Raw genomic sequence first — 21,828 nt, forward strand, 5'->3', positions numbered from 1 at the left:
TAGAGTCAAACAGCACTGGGTTGGCAAGTGTTTGCCCACTCCCACTGAAAAAAGAAAGAAAAAAGCTGCAGAGAAAACTCCACATTTCTATGCACTCAGTTGGGGAAAGCAGACTGAACCATGCTCGGCAGGAGCATGGTTGATTTTGCCCCCTCTTTTATGGGTAATCTGAGGAGCAGTCAGTACGAGAGGCATGGAGTTAGCTTTGACTGGAGTTGATTTTCGACTTTCAATCACCGCCACTCTGAAGATGACCTCAAACTCAACTTCAGCCAATGCTCTGATATGTCTGAGCAGCCCGTTAAAAAATTGTGTTGCATCGCACGGGAGGGGGTTGCATTACGTATTACATATCTGCATCATCAAAATCATTTCAGCAATGACTGCCCGAATGAAGTGACACCCATGTGAGTATAATGTAAATGTTCATGATGTTTCCTTCCCCTAACAGTTCTTTCATCAGTGCAATTTGAGCAAATCTTGTGTTTGTGTTCGTGTGTTCAAAATAGTGACTAACAATTCCAAAATTCGCTTCATCTTCTTCTTCTTTTTTTTTTTGCTGTTTTTTTTTTTTGCTTTTTAAAAGAGGTGCCATGAAGAAAAAAGTAAATAAGAGAAAGGAAACAAACAAGCCAGGTTGTACTGAGTGGCGGGTGACACACAAGGAGAGAATGCAGCAAGGCTCTCGTTGTCATTTAAGGGGTTACCTTCAATACGATCTCAAATGTAAACATACTAGTGAAGACATAATCTGCATAGCCTAGGACCTGGAAGGCAACGAGACGTTTGGAATGTTATTGGGGTGTGGTTAGTTACAGCACGCACAGGGGACACAGGGAATTTACCTTCAAAACGATCTCAACAGTAAAGATAGCCGTGAAAGCATAGTCAAAGTAACCAAGTATCTGCAAGAAGCAACGTAGATGTTTAACAAAGACAGTTCATTGTGCAGCGTCATACATTACATGTTAACAAGATGAAAGGGGAAAAAAATGAAAGCATTTTCTGGAAAGGATTTGTTAGAGTGAAGAACTCACAGCAAAGATACTTACTGACCTTACAGCTGTTTTTGCCTGTTTTAGCTCATAAAAAACGAGTCTGCACCTTGAAGCAGACAAGGAGCTTCAATCTGCTTTTAAATGGAAGTGCAAATCGAGGAACAGAAACCAGGAACTAGTCTGATGGACTACTGTGTTTCTTATTTTCTTGTAAAGCACATGCATGCCCAACTAATTAATCAAAAGCTCTACTAAATGTACTGCAATCACATGCAAAACAATAAAAGACAAACAATACTATAAAAGGACAATGTGAACTTGAAGTGTCTTAGATTTAAAAGGCTGCCATTAAGGACTTGATCTCTATATCTTGGAAAGGACCAGAAGGAACAGAGCGATCAGATGTCCGCTTTCAATATAGACACTAGATTTTCAAGTACTTATCCCGGTGTCCTGACAGGACAATTACACTGAATATATGTTTTAGAAAATAAACTGTATCTAATGCTTTCTTGTCTAGGTTAAAGAGAGAATAAATCACATGGCTCAAGATAAAGAAATTGTGAAGTGCAGAAATAACAGACATGAATTTAATACATACCATTTTCACTGCAGTAAAAAGAGTATTGAATGTCATCCTATTACTGATTACTATGGAAAATAAGTGATTTATATTAAAAGTAAAATGCATCTTTTGTTTTGTTACTTTTTTATGTTTTTACAAAAGTGTATAAACTCATGTAGAGTATGCTTTGCAAAATCATCCATATAAAGTACAAAGATCAGCTATAGCAGGGATGCCAAGCACAAGGCTCAGGTGACAAAGGCTCCAATCCAGCTCACTGGGGGACACAAATTTCGAATTTCTAACTGTATTTTCAAAGGTTTTACAGCTTTTTCTACTGATAAAAAGCTCGCCTACCGCCATTCATACTGCACTTACGTCAAGTAATAGATAAACAGAAAAATTCTTGTTTTTCATTATCTATAGAATTGTGCATTTTTTATAGTGGGTTCAACAGTCTTAACAAATTGGAAAAAATTACATTTTCTGGGAATGACCAAAAACCTTTTTTCATGATTGCAGAACAGGCCATGAGCTCCCAGAACTTTATCTGTACATGTCAATTTTGACTAATTTAAGCCCAAAGAGTTGTGCTGACAGACTTCCTATGTGGCCCACAATGTAAAAAGAGTCTGAGATCCCTGATTGTAGTAATTACAATAAATGGGCTAAAACATGCAAAACCAAGAGTACGGTCATTTATAGAAGCATCACAAATTGTTACGCAAAGGCAAACATGAGAAAAGTTATTTTAAATTATTTTACTTCATTTATGTGACTTTACTAATCTGTTCATTTGAAGTTCAAAAATTTTATGACAGGGTTTATAAACTTACAATATTGCGAGCTGAGAAGTTTCGGATTGGATCCTCAGCAGCGAGGGAGACGGAGCTGAGCATGATGAACACCAGGATGAGGTTGGTGAAAATGTGATGATTAATGAGTCTGTGGCAAAACACACGAACCCTGAAGAAAAACAACAACAAAAACACAGCAGACATCAGTGTGATATGAATAGCGACCTGTTTGTGTCTGCACAAACATAATTTCAGCTTACGGGTTTGTGTTGCTGAAGATGAAGAAGGCACTTCCCTCTGGGATAGGAGTGATCTTCTCCTTCTTTACCAGGTCGGAGATGACCGGCCGAGGCCCCGATGGGACTTCAGGATCCTCCTCCTCCGCTGCAGTGTCGTCATTGTCCTCCTCCTCCTCCTTAAACGAAAGCAGGAAATATGTAATGTGTAACACGCGTAACTTTTCAAACTGTAAACATGTTTTCTGACTTAATAAAATTAAAAAAAGAATACCTTGTCATCTTTATCATCATCTTTTTTGTCCCTGTAATGAACACAGATATTTTTATAAATGCAGACTGGAGTTTGACCAATTATCCAAGCAAATATTTGAAGTAATTCGTTGTCAGAGAGAGACATATTGGACGGTCACCCTTTTTTGTCTCCTTCATCTGTGTTGAGAGATTCTGCATCTGCCAAGTTGTCCACAGCGATAGCCAAGAAGACATTCAAGAGGATATCTGAGTAAAGTGTTAAGTCGAGAACAACCCTCCCACTACGAATAAAGTAAAATTCTAGTGACTAATCAATAACACATGTCTGCAGTGGATACAAAGAATTATTGTTTTCTTTGTAACAGCTACACCTTTGTCAGTGTGAGCGAGGATACAGTTTCCACAGATGAATAGGATGATGAAGTAAAAGCACACAATCATTCCAGAGGAGGACGGGCCACCATACGCCATGATCCCATCATACATTACAGCATTCCAGTCTTCTCCAGTCAGAATCTGAATAGTTCACAATATTTATTATGTGAGAAACACAACAACTGAAAAACATCAAGCATAATAAGTGGCAGCTGCTTTATACGATGCAGGGTGGCTACAATGAACATGTTAGAGCTGCAGTAAATTTGCAGTGATTGTGGGTATGATGTGGATGTTGAAACAAGTTTACTGGCATTCATATGCATTTTGACGTTGTGGTCTTATGCCGAATTGTTTTAGGAATTGACACTCACGGCCACTTTTTTAGGTACACCTTGGTATTTCCCTTAGCCTTCAGAACTGCTTTAATTCTTCATGACACAGGTTCAACACGGTGCCACAAATAGTCCTCAGAGATTTGGTGCCATACTGACATGACAGCATCACAGCGTTGCTGCTGATTGATCGGCTGCATGATGTAAATCTCCCATTCCACCACATCCCAGGTGTTAAACTGGATTCAGATCTGCCAAATGCCAAATTCAGACCCCATCATCTGAATTTCACAGCAGAATTCAAGACTAATGAGATCAGGCAACATTTTCCCAGTCTTCTATTATTCAATTTTGGTGACCCAGTGTGAACTGCCTGTTTCCTATTCTTAGCTGCTGTAGCTCATCTGCTCATTTGACCTTTGATATCAACAAGGCATTTTTGCCAGAGAACTGCTGGTGACTGGATAACTTCTTCTGTTCAGACCATTCTCTGTAAATAATAAAGATGGTTGTGTTGTAAAATCCCGGCAGATCAGCACTTTCTGAAATACTCAGAGCATCCTATCTGGAACCAACCACTATGCCACATTCAAAGTCACTTAAATCACCTTTCTTCTCCATTCTGATGGTTCAGTTTGAGTTTCAGCAGGTTGTCTTGATCACGCCTACTTACCCTAATGTCGTGAGTTGTTGCCACATGATTACATATTTGTATTAACCAGCAGTTGAACATGTATTCCTAATAGTGGCTACCTAAAAGTAGTAATAGTAGTAATATTTCAGGCTGTGCTTTTCCTGACTAAAATCCAATCTCCAGTCCAGCCCCTCCTGCATGTATGCCCTGGTTGTACATCACCTCTCTCCAGAGGTTTACTAGCAGCACTTCAATTCTGTGTTTTTGCTAACCTGTGTCTCCTCATGTGTGGTGTCTGTCTGCTCATTCATCTGTGGTACAATTCTCCCGTCTACAGTGTCTCACTTTAGTCCGCTGTGCTCAATCTGCCACAACCTTTCAGCCTGCCGCTCACAAACCATGCCATATAAAGAGATCAAAATGTTCTTTTGAAAAACTTCTCTCAACAATTCACATTTGGGTTTTCAATAAAGCGTCTGAGTTCAGCCTTCAGGCACACTCACGATCCTTGAATGTTTAGTTGTTTTTATAAATCTGTTCTACAACTTCTTGTTACTTCTGAACTGACATATACACCAAAATCTCTAAAATGGGCAAATACTGACTCATATAATGGCTTGTTCACAGAATCTGTTTAGTCTGCCACAAATTCTTCTACATCTGTATGAAACACACCCTTCACCAATTTTATTTACATTTTCAGCCTATTTCACTTGCTGCGTATTTGTATTTAACAGTCAGATTTTACTGTATGACATTATCTGAACTCTGTTAATACCTGAAACACAGTGAGGAGGGCCTGGGGAAAGTTGTCGAAGGTGCTCCTTTTTGTCTGGGTTTCGTCAAAGTTGAATTTTCCACCAAACACCTGCATGCCGAGCAGGGAGAAGATGATGATGAAGAGGAAGAGCAGCAGAAGCAGGGAAGCAATGGACTTCATGGAGTTGAGCAGCGATGCCACCAGGTTACTCAGAGACTGCCAGTGTCTAAACAGAAGGTCGACCAAGAGAGAGGAGGACGGACGGGATTTTAATCGAACTCCACAGGCACGAGACTGTGAACACACGAGCACGAACGCACAGCATGTTGACAGTCTTACCGTGTGACCTTGAAAATCCTCAGCAGGCGCACGCAGCGGAACACAGAGATACCGAGTGGAGACATGATTTCCAGCTCCACCAGAATGGTTTCAGTGATTCCTCCGCACACAACAAAGCAGTCAAAGCGGTTGAAGAGTGACACAAAATAAGCCTGCAGCCCAAGACTGTACATCTTTACCAACATTTCACATGTGAACAGGGCCAGCAGCACCTTGTTGGCCACATCTGAAAAGCAGAGGAAAAGATATTAAATCAGATGAATAAATAGTGAAAGAGAGTGATGCATTATGTATTGGAGGGGTTTTCTGTCTTTTAATGCAACATATAGTAGATCAAACCTCTGGTTGCACAAATATTTTATATTACACCTTCTTGCAGCTTCTTGTAGCTTTTTCTTTGTGTGCACTTCATTTAATTATTACTCTTTTTTACTTCAACCTCATTTCTATTTTTTATTTCTATTTCTTTATTTTTTTATCACAGTTAGACAAAATCTTGCTATGAATCTACACAATTCACATTAATGAAACACATTATTTGCATAAAAATCATGACATTTAAAACAATTTAGTCATCCACAAAATACATACAGTAATAGAGAAGATGGGAAAAAAATCAAATTAGTAAAAATATTCTGATATTTCATGAGAACATCATGACAACATGTTACATTAAGTAATCCTTTAAAAAACACTAATTAATAGAAGATAACCCATTTAAACAAATTCATTCATTTTATTTCAAAATGAGACGTTTGTAATTCGTACCTTGCACCTGTGTCAGCCACAAAGGCTGGTTGTAATGTTCTGATGATATGGTCAGGGTGTTGAGGAACACAAGGATGATGACCAGCCAATAGAAAGGCACTGACTTGACAGCCAAACGGCACTTCCTGCGGCAGAATCTGTTCCATCGGCGCCAGCGCCGACTGCAATGGCAAAGGACACTTTCAGCACATAGAGGCTCAGTTTGCACATAAAGAACACAAGACGCAGTCACACAGATTATGAAGTCAAAACAATGGAACAAACTCATCACTGCAGTGTTTTTAAGAAAATCTCGAAAGTGTGTGCCTCGAAAGTGTGTGTAATAAGAAGAACGCAGTGAAGTATGGGTGAATGCCCACAGGGGACTGCATCAATGCGTTTCTGCAAGTCATACAGTACAGTAAATGAGCTGAAAAGTACTGTGTAAGCCTATTCTCTAAAAATACCTTATAGCACATGCTGACTATATAAAAGTTGTTGATTTATCATTCCCTGTAACATCTCATTAAAAATACAGTAAAAAAGAAGCCAAGCAAAATAAAAATCAGTGTAATTGAATGCAGGCAAAAACCATATATTAACAGCTACATGCACTATGTAGACACGCCTACCTACAAATATACTTACCTGAACTTTGACTTTGAAATCTTTTGACTGAAAAGAAGAACAAGTGAAAGTTGATGAATGCATCTTGTAACAGAAATGAGTTGTTAGCATGTAGTTAACTGACATCAACCCCAAAAAAGTGCAGCTGCAATGTTTGCAGCATGAAGTTTACCAGTTTTTTTAAACACATATGACGAGATAAAGCAGGCACTGACACAGCAAAATGGCTGTGCTGACTGAAATTAGTGACACCGAAAGAAATCCTGTGTACAGGTTCATGGTGCACAGTTCTCACCACAGAGGTCCGCAGCATGGCGTCTTTTCATCCTCCCCGTTCTGATTCTCGGTGTTCACAGACTCTGTTTCACTGGCTGGAACGCTTGCTGTGGCATCAAATAAGGGAGCATATTTAAAATATATATATAAACAAAATCTATGCACTTTGAAATGGTAGAAGATTCTTCAGAAAGGCACAACGCATGCTTCCCATCAGGAGCAAGTGTAAAGAATGTTCCCATTGTATCAACAAGAACGTAGATGCACAAGAAACATATAAACAAAGAGAATTCAGAAACTCTTTTCAGGTGAACGAGAACTGTATGACAGTGATTTTAATCTCCAAAGCCACAGTGCAATCACAAAGCTACCTCAATGAAAGGAACGTGCTAAGTTCCACAGCTCCGCATCACTGTCATCATCAGTATCATTTACCAAGTGCTGAGAGTGAGCTGACGTGGGTCAGGCGAGTGGACAGCTGCTACGTGAGAGCTGTCTGATGCAGACAACGAGGAGCGGAGAGAAGACGGGAGCCGAGAGAGGAAGACAGAGCTCTTTAAACTGTCTCTGAAATGCTACACTCAAACTACTGCCAGCACTTTGGAAAGACTGTGTGTGTGCAGACTGATGATGATTAACTGTGTGAAATGTCTCGGTGCTTTAACTCATGTGAGCGAGCGTGGTGTGCTCTCCTGCTTAGCTTACGCAGACGTGCCGGCTTTGATTCCTAAGTGGTCGGACAGCTCTCAGCTCTGAAAATAGTGCTGACTGCTGGAGTAGTCATCTGGGTTTAACCCTGTTTCCTACATTCATACTGAGCTCCTGCATTTGAAGTGGAACACGGGAGGGAAACAGGGTGTGGTTGCTATCAAGCACAGCTGTACGGCTCTTCCATATCGGACTAGTTTAATAGGTAAGAGACAAGGGGTTTTTATTCAGGACGAGGACATAAGGAGAAACGTAAGAAGGCTGTGATGTTTGGACACAACAGGTAAAAAACAATTGTAAAGCACAATGTGATGGTATATTTTGTCAGGTTTCACACACACACCCACAAAGCAACAGACTTATTAATCTATCCTGGTCAGTAATATGACACTGACTGGTAATATTGCAGTAATGACAATGTACATTTCAGTCTAGTCTTAATAGTTTGAGAAAATATGAGCTAAATTTTCTGTATCAGATCAGTTTGATCTTAAAACACTAACACACACACACACACACACACACACACACACACACACACACACACTGGAGGGAAACCACAGGATTTACCATGAGTGTCGGACGACTGGCTGAACCACCCAAACCTTCCTTTCTTCTTCTCAGTAAGGTCAGCCAGAGTCACCCCTTCATGTGTAATGCATGCAAGCCAATGCATTCAGACACAACGGCACAGCAGAGGGACATGGAGGGGAGGGGGGCGAGAATGGGCTGCTATCAAAATGGGTCAGAGCAGACAAGCACCACAGGACAACAACAGTTTTCAAAATATCAATATTCAACCACGACAAGAGCAGCAGGAGCCACACCGCAGACACTGAGGAGGGCAGAAGAACGACACAGAGAGCTGTTAGTCAAAGGAAGCGTCTGGAGGTGGCAGCGCCCTGTACTAACATGTGACCATGCGAATTAAAGCATTTACCTTTGAACATGTTAGTAGGGGTTCATGTTTCGTGGACACACACTATAAAGCCAGCATGGATGTTTTAGAAAAGCAGTATGGACTCCCTTCTTCTAACACGGCACAATTAACGGCGATTTTCCTGCTTTCTGGTAAACTTACAGAGCACCGCTGTTCTGAAAAATTGGAGCAATAGACTGGTGGAAGAGGCAGGAATATACACAAGGAGTACATAACAGACGTGGGGAAATCATAATGAGTTGACAAAAGGCAAAAAATAGAAAACCCAAGCTCAAACTCTAGGATGAAGCAGTTGCAGGTTTTCTTTTCTGGATCATGTGTGCCGCTTATATAAAGAGGATTTGGATCACTTTTTTTCTACTGCTTGAGTAACATGTTTCTTTTTTTTTCCTTTCCTTTCCTTCCTTTCCTTCCTTTCACTGGTGCTTACAGAGTGCTCCACTTCCATCACCGACATACATGGAGGCTGGAAACAAAACTAGTCTGATCATTTCGTTTCAAACACCTTTCACATATCCACATATGGATGTCAATACTGGCCTCTGTGTCGATATTTGTGCATCTACGCATTTGTCAGTATGTGTACTCTGCTTCTCTATAACCAAAAGGTAGACTATTCAGAAGCACAGTGGATCATCACTAAATCCCAGGAGTCCTTCTGAAATCACTATAGTCCTGTTTTGTTTTGTTTTTCTTTAACTGTGGTGATCAGCTGGCACAATTGATCAACTTGCCTTGTCTAGCTCCATTATAGCATCCATTTTTGCAAATTTGCATGAGAAAACTGAATATTTCAGGGCTCAATCAGACCTAATTAAGATTTCCATGATGCTGGTTTCAAATCTCTGGTGGCTTTCTTCCTGCTTGATTCAAGCAGAATTATTGGGCTAAAAGCAAAGAGGACTTAAATGATGTGTTAGATTATTAAGATTTTTTTCTAATTAATACCCCCTCTATCTGTTCTCAATATGTCTCAGCGTAATTGACCAGTTATCTGGGGCAATATGAAAAATGGAGCACTTTAGACCCAATAAGTCAGGACACAGCACCAATTCTGATTTAAGCAATGTCACGTTCTTTCTCCAGAGTGATTTTTGGTTTGAAGATACTGCTTTTAACCAAGAAAAAAGAAACTCTCTCAAACCAGTAATGATGTACACTACTTGATATTTATCCTTGACATGGCAAGAGTAGCTTCAACCAGTTATTTGCATTGAAGCTCTCTTGTGATGGTAGCGTAGCGTTAACAGCCGGAAAAAGGAAGCGGGTCAGACGGCGCTTACGGTTACGCTTGCTCTCCTCATCTGCCTCGTCCTCATTGTCAGGGTCAATGTCCTCAGCCTGAGTGATCCAGTCCAGGTAACCCTTCAGATCCTCCTCCAGCTGTTGCTTTTCACGCAGCTTCTGGAAGTCTCCGCGAGCTTTGGCCTTTTCCCTCTCCTTGGAGAACTCTCTGTATTTGGAGAAAGAACCCCCAAAACAAAACAAAACAAAACAAACAAAAAAAACCAAACAAACAGAAACACCAACAAATACACAGTAATGCACGAATTAAAGACAAACATGGGACGTTTCACAGCAAACAAGAAACAAATTGTTTCACACAAAATGGAAAGCAACAAACATGTTGTTCTGTTCTAGATCATTTTCCCGACAAAATAAAGACATTCTGTGTATGAGTTTCTGTATATCCTCTTTTCTACATTCTTTAGTCACAGCCTTTTAATTTCTTGTGTGTTTTTCAGAAATGTAGCCACTGGAGGGAGATGTACGCCTTTAAGAGACGACACAGAGCTATATTTAGAGCCCGGCAGTACAGTAGTGTATCTGTCAGGTGGGCATCTTCATCTTACAGAAAAGGCAATTCAGGTAGACAGATTGTTTCAAGAGAACTGCAGCATTTGCACAGTATCCAAACTTATAGTTTATATAAGACAATGAACTTGAAAACAACGAGATTCGACTGTATCTACCCACAGTGCATTGTGAGATAGTCTTATTAGAATAACCTGTATTTAAGCTGGTATACTAAAAAATTAAGATGAATGAAAAAGTCACATGTGTGACAAAAAAGTGAAGACGTCCAGTGTCAAGAAGCCAGCAACAGGTAAAGCTGTATCAAGGTAACTGGTGCTGACAGGTCATGCCAGTCTAAAGACGCCAACATGCACTGTAGGAATGCTTGACTCGATTGTCATGTTAATCTTGTTTTCTTTAAAAAAAAACCACAGGTTTTCTTCGCTGGTCAACCAGCCAGAGTTAGTTGTACTGTAATACCCCACCCCCCACTCCACAGAGCAGGGAAAGCAAACTGGGGTTTGAGAGAGCTTAGGCGTGCAGAGGGAGTGAAGGGCGAGGAATAAGATTAATTTCTTTCACAGGAGGTTGGGTGAGCTGTCGAGGGGGTGGGGGAAGAAACGCTCACTTTGCAGTTGCCGTGGAAAGGATGTAATAGTTTGACATCAACAGAGGTCAGAGAGGAGCGCTTAAGAAACAAAATAGACTCTAATGTAGACTGGCCACTTACTGCTTTATTACTTGTAATGATTTTTGCATTTCTGGCGCACAATTTCCCAAACACACATACTAATTCAATTTCAAGTCAACTCTATTTTATTTATGTAGCGCCAAATCACAGCACCAGTTGCGTCAAGGTGCCTTATATGTTTATAGGTAATAAAGTGAAAACCCCAATAATCAACGGCCCTCTTTGAGCAAGCACTAGGTGACAGTGGGAAAGAAAAACTTCCACTTAACAGGAAGAAACCTCCAGGATCAGGGAGGAGCAGCCATCTGCTGCAATCACCTGGGGATGATGTTGTGAGTGTCAAGGAGCACAGCAAACCCAAAGTGCATGCACTTTGCACACTACAGACCAAACCCACCGCAAAAGTTGCCTCTTACCCACTTAGCACACCTAATACAAGGTTTAACACGAAAAAGGATCCCAGTATAATCAGACTGACAAAATAAATCCACGGTGTTTCCCATCCAATGGCGTCATTGACCTACAGAAGCCAAAAGTAGCCCGTCAACAAACATGGACACATACAAAGACAGAAACCTTCTGCCTCAAAGGAGCAGAAAGTCTCTGTTTTGAAAGAGAAGATGATGCTTACCCGCTCAACACACCCAAAACCAGGTTAAGAACGAAAAAGGAGCCGAAGATCACAAGACTGACAAAGTACACCCATGGAAGTTCAAAGCCCATGGCATCGTTCATCTGCAGGAGTGGATCGGTCACCGCAGAGAAAGGAGAGCAGGGGGAAAAGGAAGGAAGGATGCACAGACAGAAAAAGGGTGTTAAACTGTTAGAAAGGAGGAAGAGAGAGCAAGTCTTAGGAGTGCTGATGACTGTCAGGACAGTATCGTTTTATTTGATGAGTTGTTGATTGAATTCAATCATTTAGCCAATCAATCATATCAGAGTGGTAAGAGCCGCCCCAGGAAATTATCAGCAGCTTCATCATCAGACTGTCAGTCGCATTGGTGTTGTGTGTTTGATTTGAGCAGACATTAAAGCTGAAAGAATGTGACAGTCACAGGTTATTGAACTGGGTGCACAGAGCGAGAGACTCACCCAGTACAGCACATCAGTCCAGCCCTCCATGGTGATACACTGAAACACCGTCAGCATGGCAAACAGAAAGTTGTCAAAGTTGGTGATGCCACCGTTGGGACCTTGCCAGCCTTCCCTGCACTCCGTGCCGTTGATGGGGCACTGGCGCCCATGCCCTGAGATCGCACATGGAGCTGGCTCCTCTTCTGCTATCATATCTACAGAAAGAGAGTTTTAAATAATCTGACACTTAACATAAGTGCTGCAAATAAAGTTGCTTTTTAGACTGCCTAGTCTTAACTGCAGGATTTCCTACTATAAACAGTGTTATGACTAAGAGCACTCTGATTCACTGCATCTTATACCAAATACTCTCTTTAGCAGCTGTCTTATTCTTCTCATTTACAGTTGTTCAGCAGTAGAAAAGTCTACTTTAGACTTTTAAATAACTTTGACAATAACATATCTATATATCTTAGAGACGAACCACTTTTCAATTTACAGTTTCACAATATACAAACATATTATACAAAACATTATTGGAACGATTAACTAACATTTGTGGTTAGGTTTTATGTTTCAGTGAGTTCCATCAAAGAGGTATTTCCATCTCTGAAGATTTAGTTCACAAACTATTAAAATGATTATATTTCTGTGAAATATTGCTCCATCTCACAACCCCTCACATGGACTTGTTCCCCTTGGGAAATTCCTGACGTTTGAAGTAAACTACTTAGAGAATAACTTCTGTCACGTAATCCAATATATCAGTCATGCAGTACATACTTTTATGTTTTTGTCTAAGTTAAGAGTTATATTTCAGTTTAAGGAGAAAACAAGCCAGTCGAGATTGAGTTTGGCATGCCTGATTTGATTTGACTTGCCACATTAATTTATGAAAATTCATCATCCCTCTCAGAGCTAACTGTGTCAGTGTTCATAGAGCACTACATATTGTTTTGTTTGCCATTAGAGGTTATATGAAATAAATAACATAATTTGAGTTCTAACTGGAAAAAGCATGTCTGGGACTCATCTTTGTCTGCTTCATTTTGTCAAATATGAGGCATAATCATAAACTTCTCTAACGATACCCATAAAAACAATCAAACTAGCTTACTATATCACCTTTAATCTTGGCCAGTCTTCCCTGACCAGCGCAGGAACTGTTTGAGGAATGCTTCTATAGGTCGATTGCTACCTAAGATCCATTATAACTACTTGTACTTTGCGTCCGCAATGAATGCTGAATTTTCTCCAGTGTGTCAAAATCCTGAACTTTAAACTCGAACAGTATGAAGCAGCGCTGAGCTAAATGTGACTAAAAAACAAGCTGTGCGCTGGCACACAATGACGTGCACCACAGTTCAGGTCGTTTCAGCTGCCTCGCTCTGAGACACCTCAGGATGCTACAGTAGAACTCTGGGTTGGCAGTCTGGCCCAGGGGGGGACAAATTGACAGTGCACAACCCCGTGAATGACGAAAAAATGGCGCACACGTTCCTGACCAATGTGCCGCCTTGAGGCTTGGACACTGTAGACTGTTTTACTGAAAACTGCTGCGTGATGTCTGCATCATAGCAACAGACCCTGCTCTCTTCAGCATGAAAGTTGTGTCAGTTTGACACAGAGCAAGAAGGGAGGTCAGGTATGGTTTTTGATAATCACTGACAGAGGCAAAGAAGATTATGACCACACCCAATAAGTAATTAAAGCACAGAAACTATTACTGTATCTGATAAAGCTATTACCTGTCCTGATAAAAATCCCTTGTACTCATTTGTCTGGGTAAGCAAATCACCAGACTAAGCATTATCCTGATTATACCTTTAATCTGTTGTTGTTAATGGAAAATCACAGCTGACATACAATAACCTCAACTCCTTGTTACTTTATTTAAAAAAAACAATTTGATTTTATATATAAAAGTCAAAGTGCTCACCTGTACTGGGGAAATAGCAGGTTGCATGCATTTTACCAATGAACAGCTCCAGGCCGATAATAGCATAGATGATAATGACAAACAAGACCAGGAGGGCAATGTGCAGGAGAGGGACCATGGCTTTAATGATGGAGTTCAACACCACCTGTAAACCTAAGCAAAGAAAAACAAACACTTTACACAAAGCCCGGCCGTACTTTGTAGTACCAAATGGAAAACACAAACTACAAATTCTACCAGTCTTTGTACCTGTTCTTAACACAAAAATTAGATTCCTGGCTCCAGATGGTGAAGTGGCTAATTCTGTTTGCTCTTGATCTTACTTAGCTTAAATTGCATAAATACATAAAACGTAATCACAACTGTATAATCATTTCACAGACTGCTAACATAAACAAACGGAAGTATTTATGGTTTTCAAGTATATAAATATAAATAACAATGTAGAAAGAATGTAGATACTCCTTTCAGTATATACAGTGGGGCAAAAAAGTATTTAGTCAGCCACCGATTGTGCAAGTTCCCCCACTTACAATGATGACAGAGGTCAGTAATTTGCACCAGAGGTACACTTCAACTGTGAGAGACAGAATGTGAAAAAAAAATCCATGAATCCACATGGTAGGATTTGTAAAGAATTTATTCGTAAATTAGGGTGGAAAATAAGTATTTGGTCACCTCAAACAAGGAAAATCTCTGGCTCTCACAGACCTGTAACGTCTTCTGTACGAAGCTTTTCTGTCCCCCACTCGTTACCTGTATGAATGGCACCTGTTTGAACTCATCATCTGTATAAAAGACACCTGTCCACAGCCTCAAACAGTCAGACTCCAAACTCCGCCATGGCCAAGACCAAAGAGCTTTCGAAGGACACCAGGAAAAGTATTGTAGACCTGCACCAGACTGGGAAGAGTGAATCTACAATAGGCAAGCAGCTTGGTGTGAAAAAATCAACTGTGGGAGCAATCATCAGAAAATGGAAGACATACAAGACCACTGATAATCTCCCTCGATTGATTGATTGATTGATTGAATCTTTATTTTGAACATGTTGAAAAAGTATAAAAAAAAATAGAATTAAAAGAGACAAATGAACAAAGCAAACAAAAGGAAAACGAGCAACCACAACTCCAAATAACGTCCATGTTCAAAAAGGAGCAGGAAGAAGCATAAGCTTATTTAATCCCACCCCTTTTCCACTATCTAGTATCAATAGACTACAGAAATACCTCCTTGCAATTACATTATATGTTATGTGTAATTTTTTTTTTTTTTTTAATTTATTTTTTTTAAATATATACACATATATGTTTCTATCTATCCATACATACGTATATACACACATACGCACATATACACATTTTCAATAACCCCATTAACACCTCAAGGATACACAGCCTACAATTATATATATATATCCATACCAACAAACCCGTGCATGCACACACACATGAAAATATTAGACAAGAACACCCTATCAAATCTCTACCTTTTCCCTGTACCCTGTAAAAACCATATCCTTAAACCGCTTTTTAAACTGCGCCATGCTTGGACATTGCTTCATATCTTTACTTAGTCTGTTCCACAGCTTCACTCCACACACAGAGATGCAAAAACTTTTTAATGTTGTACGGATATGAGGATCGTTCGATCTGGGGCTCCACGCAAGATCTCATCCCGTGGGGTCAAAATGATCATGAGAACGGTGAGCAAAGATCCCAGAACCACACGGGGGGACCTGGTGAATGACCTGCAGAGAGCTGGGACCAAAGTAACAAAGGTCACCATCAGTAACACACTACAACGGCAGGGAATCAAATCCCGCAGTGCCAGACGTGTTCCGCTGCTGAAGCCAGTGCATGTCCAGGCCCGTCTGAAGTTTGCCAGAGAGCACATGGATGATACAGCAGAGGATTGGGAGAATGTCATGTGGTCAGATGAAACCAAAGTAGAACTTTTTGGTATAAACTCAACTCGTCGTGTTTGGAGGAAGAAGAATACTGAGTTGCATCCCAAGAACACCATACCTACTGTGAAGCATGGGGGTGGAAACATCATGCTATGGGGCTGTTTTTCTGCCAAGGGGACAGGACGACTGATCCGTGTTAAGGACAGAATGAATGGGGCCATGTATCGTGAGATTTTGAGCCAAAACCTCCTTCCATCAGTGAGAACTTTGAAGATGAAACGAGGCTGGGTCTTCCAACATGACAATGATCCAAAACACACCGCCCGGGCAACAAAGGAGTGGCTCCGTAAAAAGCATTTGAAAGTCCTGGAGTGGCCTAGCCAGTCTCCAGACCTCAACCCCATAGAAAATCTGTGGCGGGAGTTGAAAGTCCGTGTTGCTCGGCGACAGCCCCAAAACATCACTGCTCTCGAGAAGATCTGCATGGAGGAATGGGCCAAAATACCAGCTACTGTGTGTGCAAACCTGGTAAAGACCTATAGTAAACGTTTGACCTCTGTTATTGCCAACAAAGGTTATGTTACAAAGTATTGAGTTGTATTTTTGTTATTGACCAAATACTTATTTTCCACCCTGATTTACGAATAAATTCTTTACAAATCCTACCATGTGGATTCATGGATTTTTTTTTCACATTCTGTCTCTCACAGTTGAAGTGTACCTCTGGTGCAAATTACTGACCTCTGTCATCATTTTAGGTGGGGGAACTTGCACAATCGGTGGCTGACTAAATACTTTTTTGCCCCACTGTATTTCAGAACATCTTTGCCTCGTATATTTCATAAGCATGTCGTGTTTTTTTCTGTAAGTTTGTTTATTATTATGGAACTGAGAGCACATGGCCCTTGGTTGCTGATGTAGATGCTTAAAGAAAATAGTCCTCAGGGACTGCACATGGACCATCTGGACTTGCCGTGTTTAACACTTAGCCCTGCATTTTTCTATTAAAAAAAGACTCATTTTATTGTACGACAGATGCAAAAATTATGTACATTTAATAAATATGGGTTGCCAACGTGCGGAGCTTAAAAGTTCTCTTACTGGGTACTCCTGAGACCAGCCGCAGGGGGCGCAGCACACGGAAGGCTCGAAGGGCTTTAACATCAAATCCACCTGGCTTACCCCCGTGCCCATGCATTGATGCATGGTTATCTCCTTCAACTTCTCCCTTTTCTTCTTTGGTCAAAAACTCCAATGCAACACTAAAGAGTCTGTTGGAAAACAAAGAAAAATCCTTACATTAGTCACCTCTGCATTTGAGGTACATAATGAACAGTGCTGACAATCTTTAACAAATAGTAGATAAAGATTAAAGATCATTTTTGAGAAAAAGCATGGCAAACCTTTGACAGTTCAATAATTAATGTAGGAAATAAAGAACAGATTAAGCAGCATTAGATGTACTGATTCTTATATAGCATTTTTCTACTTGAGCACAGAGTAGCCAGTTTTCATTCAATTCTACTATTTTCACTCGTCAATAATTTATTGTAATTAAGAAACAAACCTTCACGAGCATGAGTAAAACTAAGATGTAACAAGTATGTTGTTGAATGTACGAGGCGCTAAAATGGGGTTAATAAACCTTCAGATTCTGACAAAATGTGAGAATATATTAAAAGTCTTACTTTCTCATAGTTCATAAGCTCCTATTCACATCAGTAATGTCACTAAGTCAATTTAAGTTCTCCAACAAACACTTTTGACATTAAAAATTTTGCCTGGCTGAAAGCTTTTCACTTTGCCGTTATTCCCTCAAAGTATCATTTAGCTGTGAAACTATTATGTAGTGGCATCAGTTTACTTTACAGCCACCCACAAGCCATACTGAAATCTCCAGGATACAATTTGATAAAAAGCAGTCTGAAACCTTTATTAACCACAATCCGCTGTAAATATCATTTTAGACTGCATCAAAATGGTTAGTAAACACCGTACTGATAATGATCCAATCAAAAACAATTTTAAGACTAGAAAAAAAAAACTCCCAGATATTTCTTGCCCTACATGCAGCGCTTCAAAAGAAAAAAAAAGAAAAGCCAGTGGATATGTTGAAAGAGCAGGATAATATGACAGCATTGTAACCTGTCAGTGCCCAGTTTGAGTGTACCAACAAAACCTACCCACCCAGCAAAAATTTGGTGAAAAGACGACTTCGTCATACTAATTTGGATTTTGTTAAAAAGTGAAAGTAGGCTATTTACATATGTTCCCAGCATGTGTCACAGTCAAGGTCCATGGAACAAATGTGGATCTCCAAAAGATTTGGCCCCTCCTTACTGTATGCGTGGTCTGGGCAGAAATGCTCGCATCTTGCAAACAGCAAACATTACACAAGCACATATCCACAACGTCTGCAAGCTAAAAAGCCAGCATACAAAAATATGTATTTAACGTATTATTTTTTAATCTACCCGCCACCAAAGATCAAATTACAGATTTTCAGAGAAACAAAAGTTTTTCTGTCTTTGTTGAGCAACAGAACCAAATAAATATATGAACAAAGTTCTGTAACTTTCACAAATACTAAGACTTATAGAAAAATGTGCAATATTATTTACATGCAGAGGTATTTTGTTTTACTAAATAGATCAGATATCACTAGATTGAAAGATGGATATTTATAAAATACACTTTATGGACAAAAGTACTGGGCCATCTGTATATGACACTTCCTGGGACATCCTAACCCATGGTATGAAGATCCCAGTACACAGTTTTTGTGCTGATGTTAATGGCAGAGGAGGTTTGGAGCTCTGCAGTTCCTGAGTCAGCAGATCATTGGTGACCTTTACACATATGCCTTCACATGCTCTCTACCATGCTTTATGTGGTCTCACACTTTGTGGCTAAGTTGCTGTGGTCCCTACTCCATTTCACAATAAAATATTAATGTCTGAACTTTCACTTTTCCCAAATTTAGGCATAAAGGGACATTTTTTTAAAGGTCATGTCTGGCCAGCCAGATTAAGCCCAGAATATAACATCCACTGACATCTGGTGCACGGTGGATCTGTATACAAGAGATAACTGTACCATAGGAAGTGGCCCCTTCCGTGGTCGTAAAGTAAAATCAGCAGTGAACAAATCCCTCCCCAAGAAAGAGGACCCTTCATTACACTCAGATAGACATTCCTCATCTAGCCAAGAGGGAAAATCATCTCAACACATTACATCAAAGCTGCGGACTAAAAGCAGGGAATAGAGCTGCCGATAGGCGCTGGAAGGAGTTCGGATGGCCTTTAAGCACAGTCTGCTCCGGCTTATGTTATACTGAGTCACAGCTGTAAGACTGACCGCCTGCCACTGGGGGTTTTATTAGTCATCCAGTCATGCTTAAAAGAAAACCCTCCTTCACATATTGACACCTTTTTGCGAAACATATTTCATAAAGTAAATCAGAAGGATTTTGAACATCAGATTATTTGAAGCAGGTGTTTTCACAGTGTCTCCAGTCAATATTCAAAGGGTCACTCCAATAGGTTTACAGGTTTAAGCCTATTTGCACCAAATCACAGTTTAACTCTTCCTCCTAGAAACGTGTTCCTTTGCAAAATAGTTTTCCAGTTATGTTTAAGTCCAGCACAATCACTGGCTAGATTATAAAAATGTTTTTAACAAATTCACTGAAACACTTATGAACTCGGTCAGAGTTGGCTCAAAGCTTCAAGCACGGCGGACCTTTTAATAAACCAGACCACAATCTTTTCAAAACCTTATCCAAGTACAGCCAGTGAAGAGAAATATCTCTAAAAATGTTTAATAATGCACATCCCAACACTGCAGTAGATATTTTACAGCAAGAATATCAGTGTAGTATATTAAATATGTTGCCAAAAATGTGTCCACTCTTTGCAACATAGTAAAAACTTTGCTTTAATGCATAATAAATCACAAGGACTTCTGTAGCTTATGCAACTTTCTGAGTTTTCTCTTTGGCTTTTAAACTGCACAAAAAATGTATTTATATTAATGTATTATTTAAGATTAACTGCATATAGTGTAAGAAATATTTACCTTATCTGAGCCAGTATGTTTATAAGACAAACCTTGGTTTAGTATGTGTAAAAAAAAGCTGTGGTACATGAAACCAAAATGGAAAAGTAAAAGAAAGACATTCATTAGCGATTAAAAACTGTCATGTGATCATTTTCTACAGCTTAGTTACCATTAATGATTCCTTCCCATCCAAGACTTTATCCAATGTAATCTAAAATTCTGATCAGTGCATCTTTAGAAATCCATTTTGTAGATTTCAAGACAGTACAATGGCTCAGTGGTTTGCACTGTTCCCTCATAGCAAGCAAGTCCTGGGTTCAAGCTTGTGTACCATAGTACACTTGCAAAAAAGTCTGACTTCCTGGTAAAATAAATGTTAAAATGTAGGTTTAAACCCAACAATATAGTTCTTCAAGTTAAAACAAAACACTATTTTTGGATTATTTTTTTCTCTATGGGGAGTGTGTTTGCCTGTCATGAAGTCCCTACACACTACTATAGAATAAATAGTGGACACACAAACATCCTGATGACTGAACTGTGACGATTTTCATCAGATCCTCGCAAAATTATTTCAAATATGTCATTTCAAATTTTAGAAGCTGCAGTCACATTTAATAGTTGGGACAGCCGTCTTTGCATTTGAGTGGATGGCAGATCAACCCTGCATGCAGCATACAGACAGCGATCTGACCCAGCTACCCACTGGACTGTGTGTATTAGAGGAGAGAAAGAGGGAGGAGAGAGGAGAAAAAAAGAGATAAGGCTGAGATAAGGATGAAGATAACACGGGGAGAGTGTGCAAGAGATAGGAATGAGGGCAGAGAGAGGTGGGGAGGTGTAAAGCATGAACCATTTGAGATATGAAAATGGAAGGGGGCAGTAATAAGAACAAGCTGCAGAGACAAAGGAGAGCAGCGTGAGAGAAAGACAGTCAGTGAGAGGAGAGGGAAAGATGGGAGGGAGTGTTGGAGAAGAGATGAAGTATGGAGAGATGGTGACTCACTCCAGTGGTGGTAAAGCTCTGATTTATTCTCTCTGTCTTTTCTGGGTCATATACTGTGGGTGTATGAGGGTCTCTGTTAGCCACTTGGAGCAGAGGCTTAAGCAACTTTAGCTTTAATACTGACTTCTCCTCTTACAAACACTGTAAACTGCAAATGTCACAAGTAAAAAAAAATCCTAAAAGGAGACTAAAAATAGCTAAACCTTGTGACCTGGCCTGCAAACCAGCACATAGAACGAGCAAATATAATACATAAATATTAACAAATTTAACAATCGCAACTAGTTGTGTCAATAAATGAAATAACAAAAAAAAAAAACTGAACCTAAGATTTTAGATTTCAAACCCCACCATCTGGCCAAAGTTCAGGTAGTGGGTTGCAAAATAATAATTATAGTAAACTAGAACTAACATAAATAACAGTTTTGGTATCTGGTTGACAAAAACTAAGTGGTAACATTTCTGTTAAAAACTGTCAGCCAACCAATTCTCCTGGTGTGAATTTTGGTTATGATCATTTCCCTTTCAATCAATGACTTACAAACTGAAATATTTTCATAACAACCATAGTCATACCAAACGTGAAATAGACACACATGCAGAAGCTGCATTACTGCATGCAGAAATTGCAGTACCAGCACGGGCAGATAATATATTTAAAGTTAAAAGTCGGTAGTGAGTAAAAAACATAAAGTATATTCCAGAGTTTTTAATTTCCGGAACTGATTAAACTAGTTGGCTCCCAGTCCACCCATGGACAG

At 39.8% G+C, this 21,828-nt stretch overlaps 1 protein-coding gene across 3 annotated transcripts in view; it reads right to left on the reverse strand.

Moving 5' to 3' along the window:
* The window catches only part of cacna1da (calcium channel, voltage-dependent, L type, alpha 1D subunit, a), a 58,435-nt gene that overhangs the window by 20,228 nt on the left and 16,379 nt on the right, over positions 1–21,828 (reverse strand). For 2 of the 3 annotated variants that reach the window (XM_085354249.1, XM_085354248.1), the window contains exons 4-21: positions 17,104–17,273; positions 14,094–14,246; positions 12,173–12,369; positions 11,712–11,815; positions 9,876–10,045; positions 8,223–8,297; positions 6,964–7,051; positions 6,690–6,716; positions 6,063–6,223; positions 5,295–5,520; positions 4,974–5,181; positions 3,247–3,367; positions 3,010–3,097; positions 2,871–2,901; positions 2,621–2,775; positions 2,400–2,529; positions 846–905; positions 708–767 (exon numbers count right to left, since the gene is read on the reverse strand). In XM_085354249.1, coding sequence (XP_085210375.1) covers positions 708–767; positions 846–905; positions 2,400–2,529; positions 2,621–2,775; positions 2,871–2,901; positions 3,010–3,097; positions 3,247–3,367; positions 4,974–5,181; positions 5,295–5,520; positions 6,063–6,223; positions 6,690–6,716; positions 6,964–7,051; positions 8,223–8,297; positions 9,876–10,045; positions 11,712–11,815; positions 12,173–12,369; positions 14,094–14,246; positions 17,104–17,273 — 2,224 coding nt within the window. The remainder of the gene's footprint in view (positions 1–707; positions 768–845; positions 906–2,399; positions 2,530–2,620; positions 2,776–2,870; positions 2,902–3,009; positions 3,098–3,246; positions 3,368–4,973; positions 5,182–5,294; positions 5,521–6,062; positions 6,224–6,689; positions 6,717–6,963; positions 7,052–8,222; positions 8,298–9,875; positions 10,046–11,711; positions 11,816–12,172; positions 12,370–14,093; positions 14,247–17,103; positions 17,274–21,828) is intronic. The other variant, XM_085354250.1, reaches the window with a different exon arrangement.

Source organism: Diplotaxodon limnothrissa, linkage group LG5 (genome assembly GCF_057381915.1).
Source record: "Diplotaxodon limnothrissa isolate DT_005_m linkage group LG5, D_limnothrissa_male_GT1.1, whole genome shotgun sequence".
NCBI lineage: Eukaryota > Metazoa > Chordata > Actinopteri > Cichliformes > Cichlidae > Diplotaxodon > Diplotaxodon limnothrissa.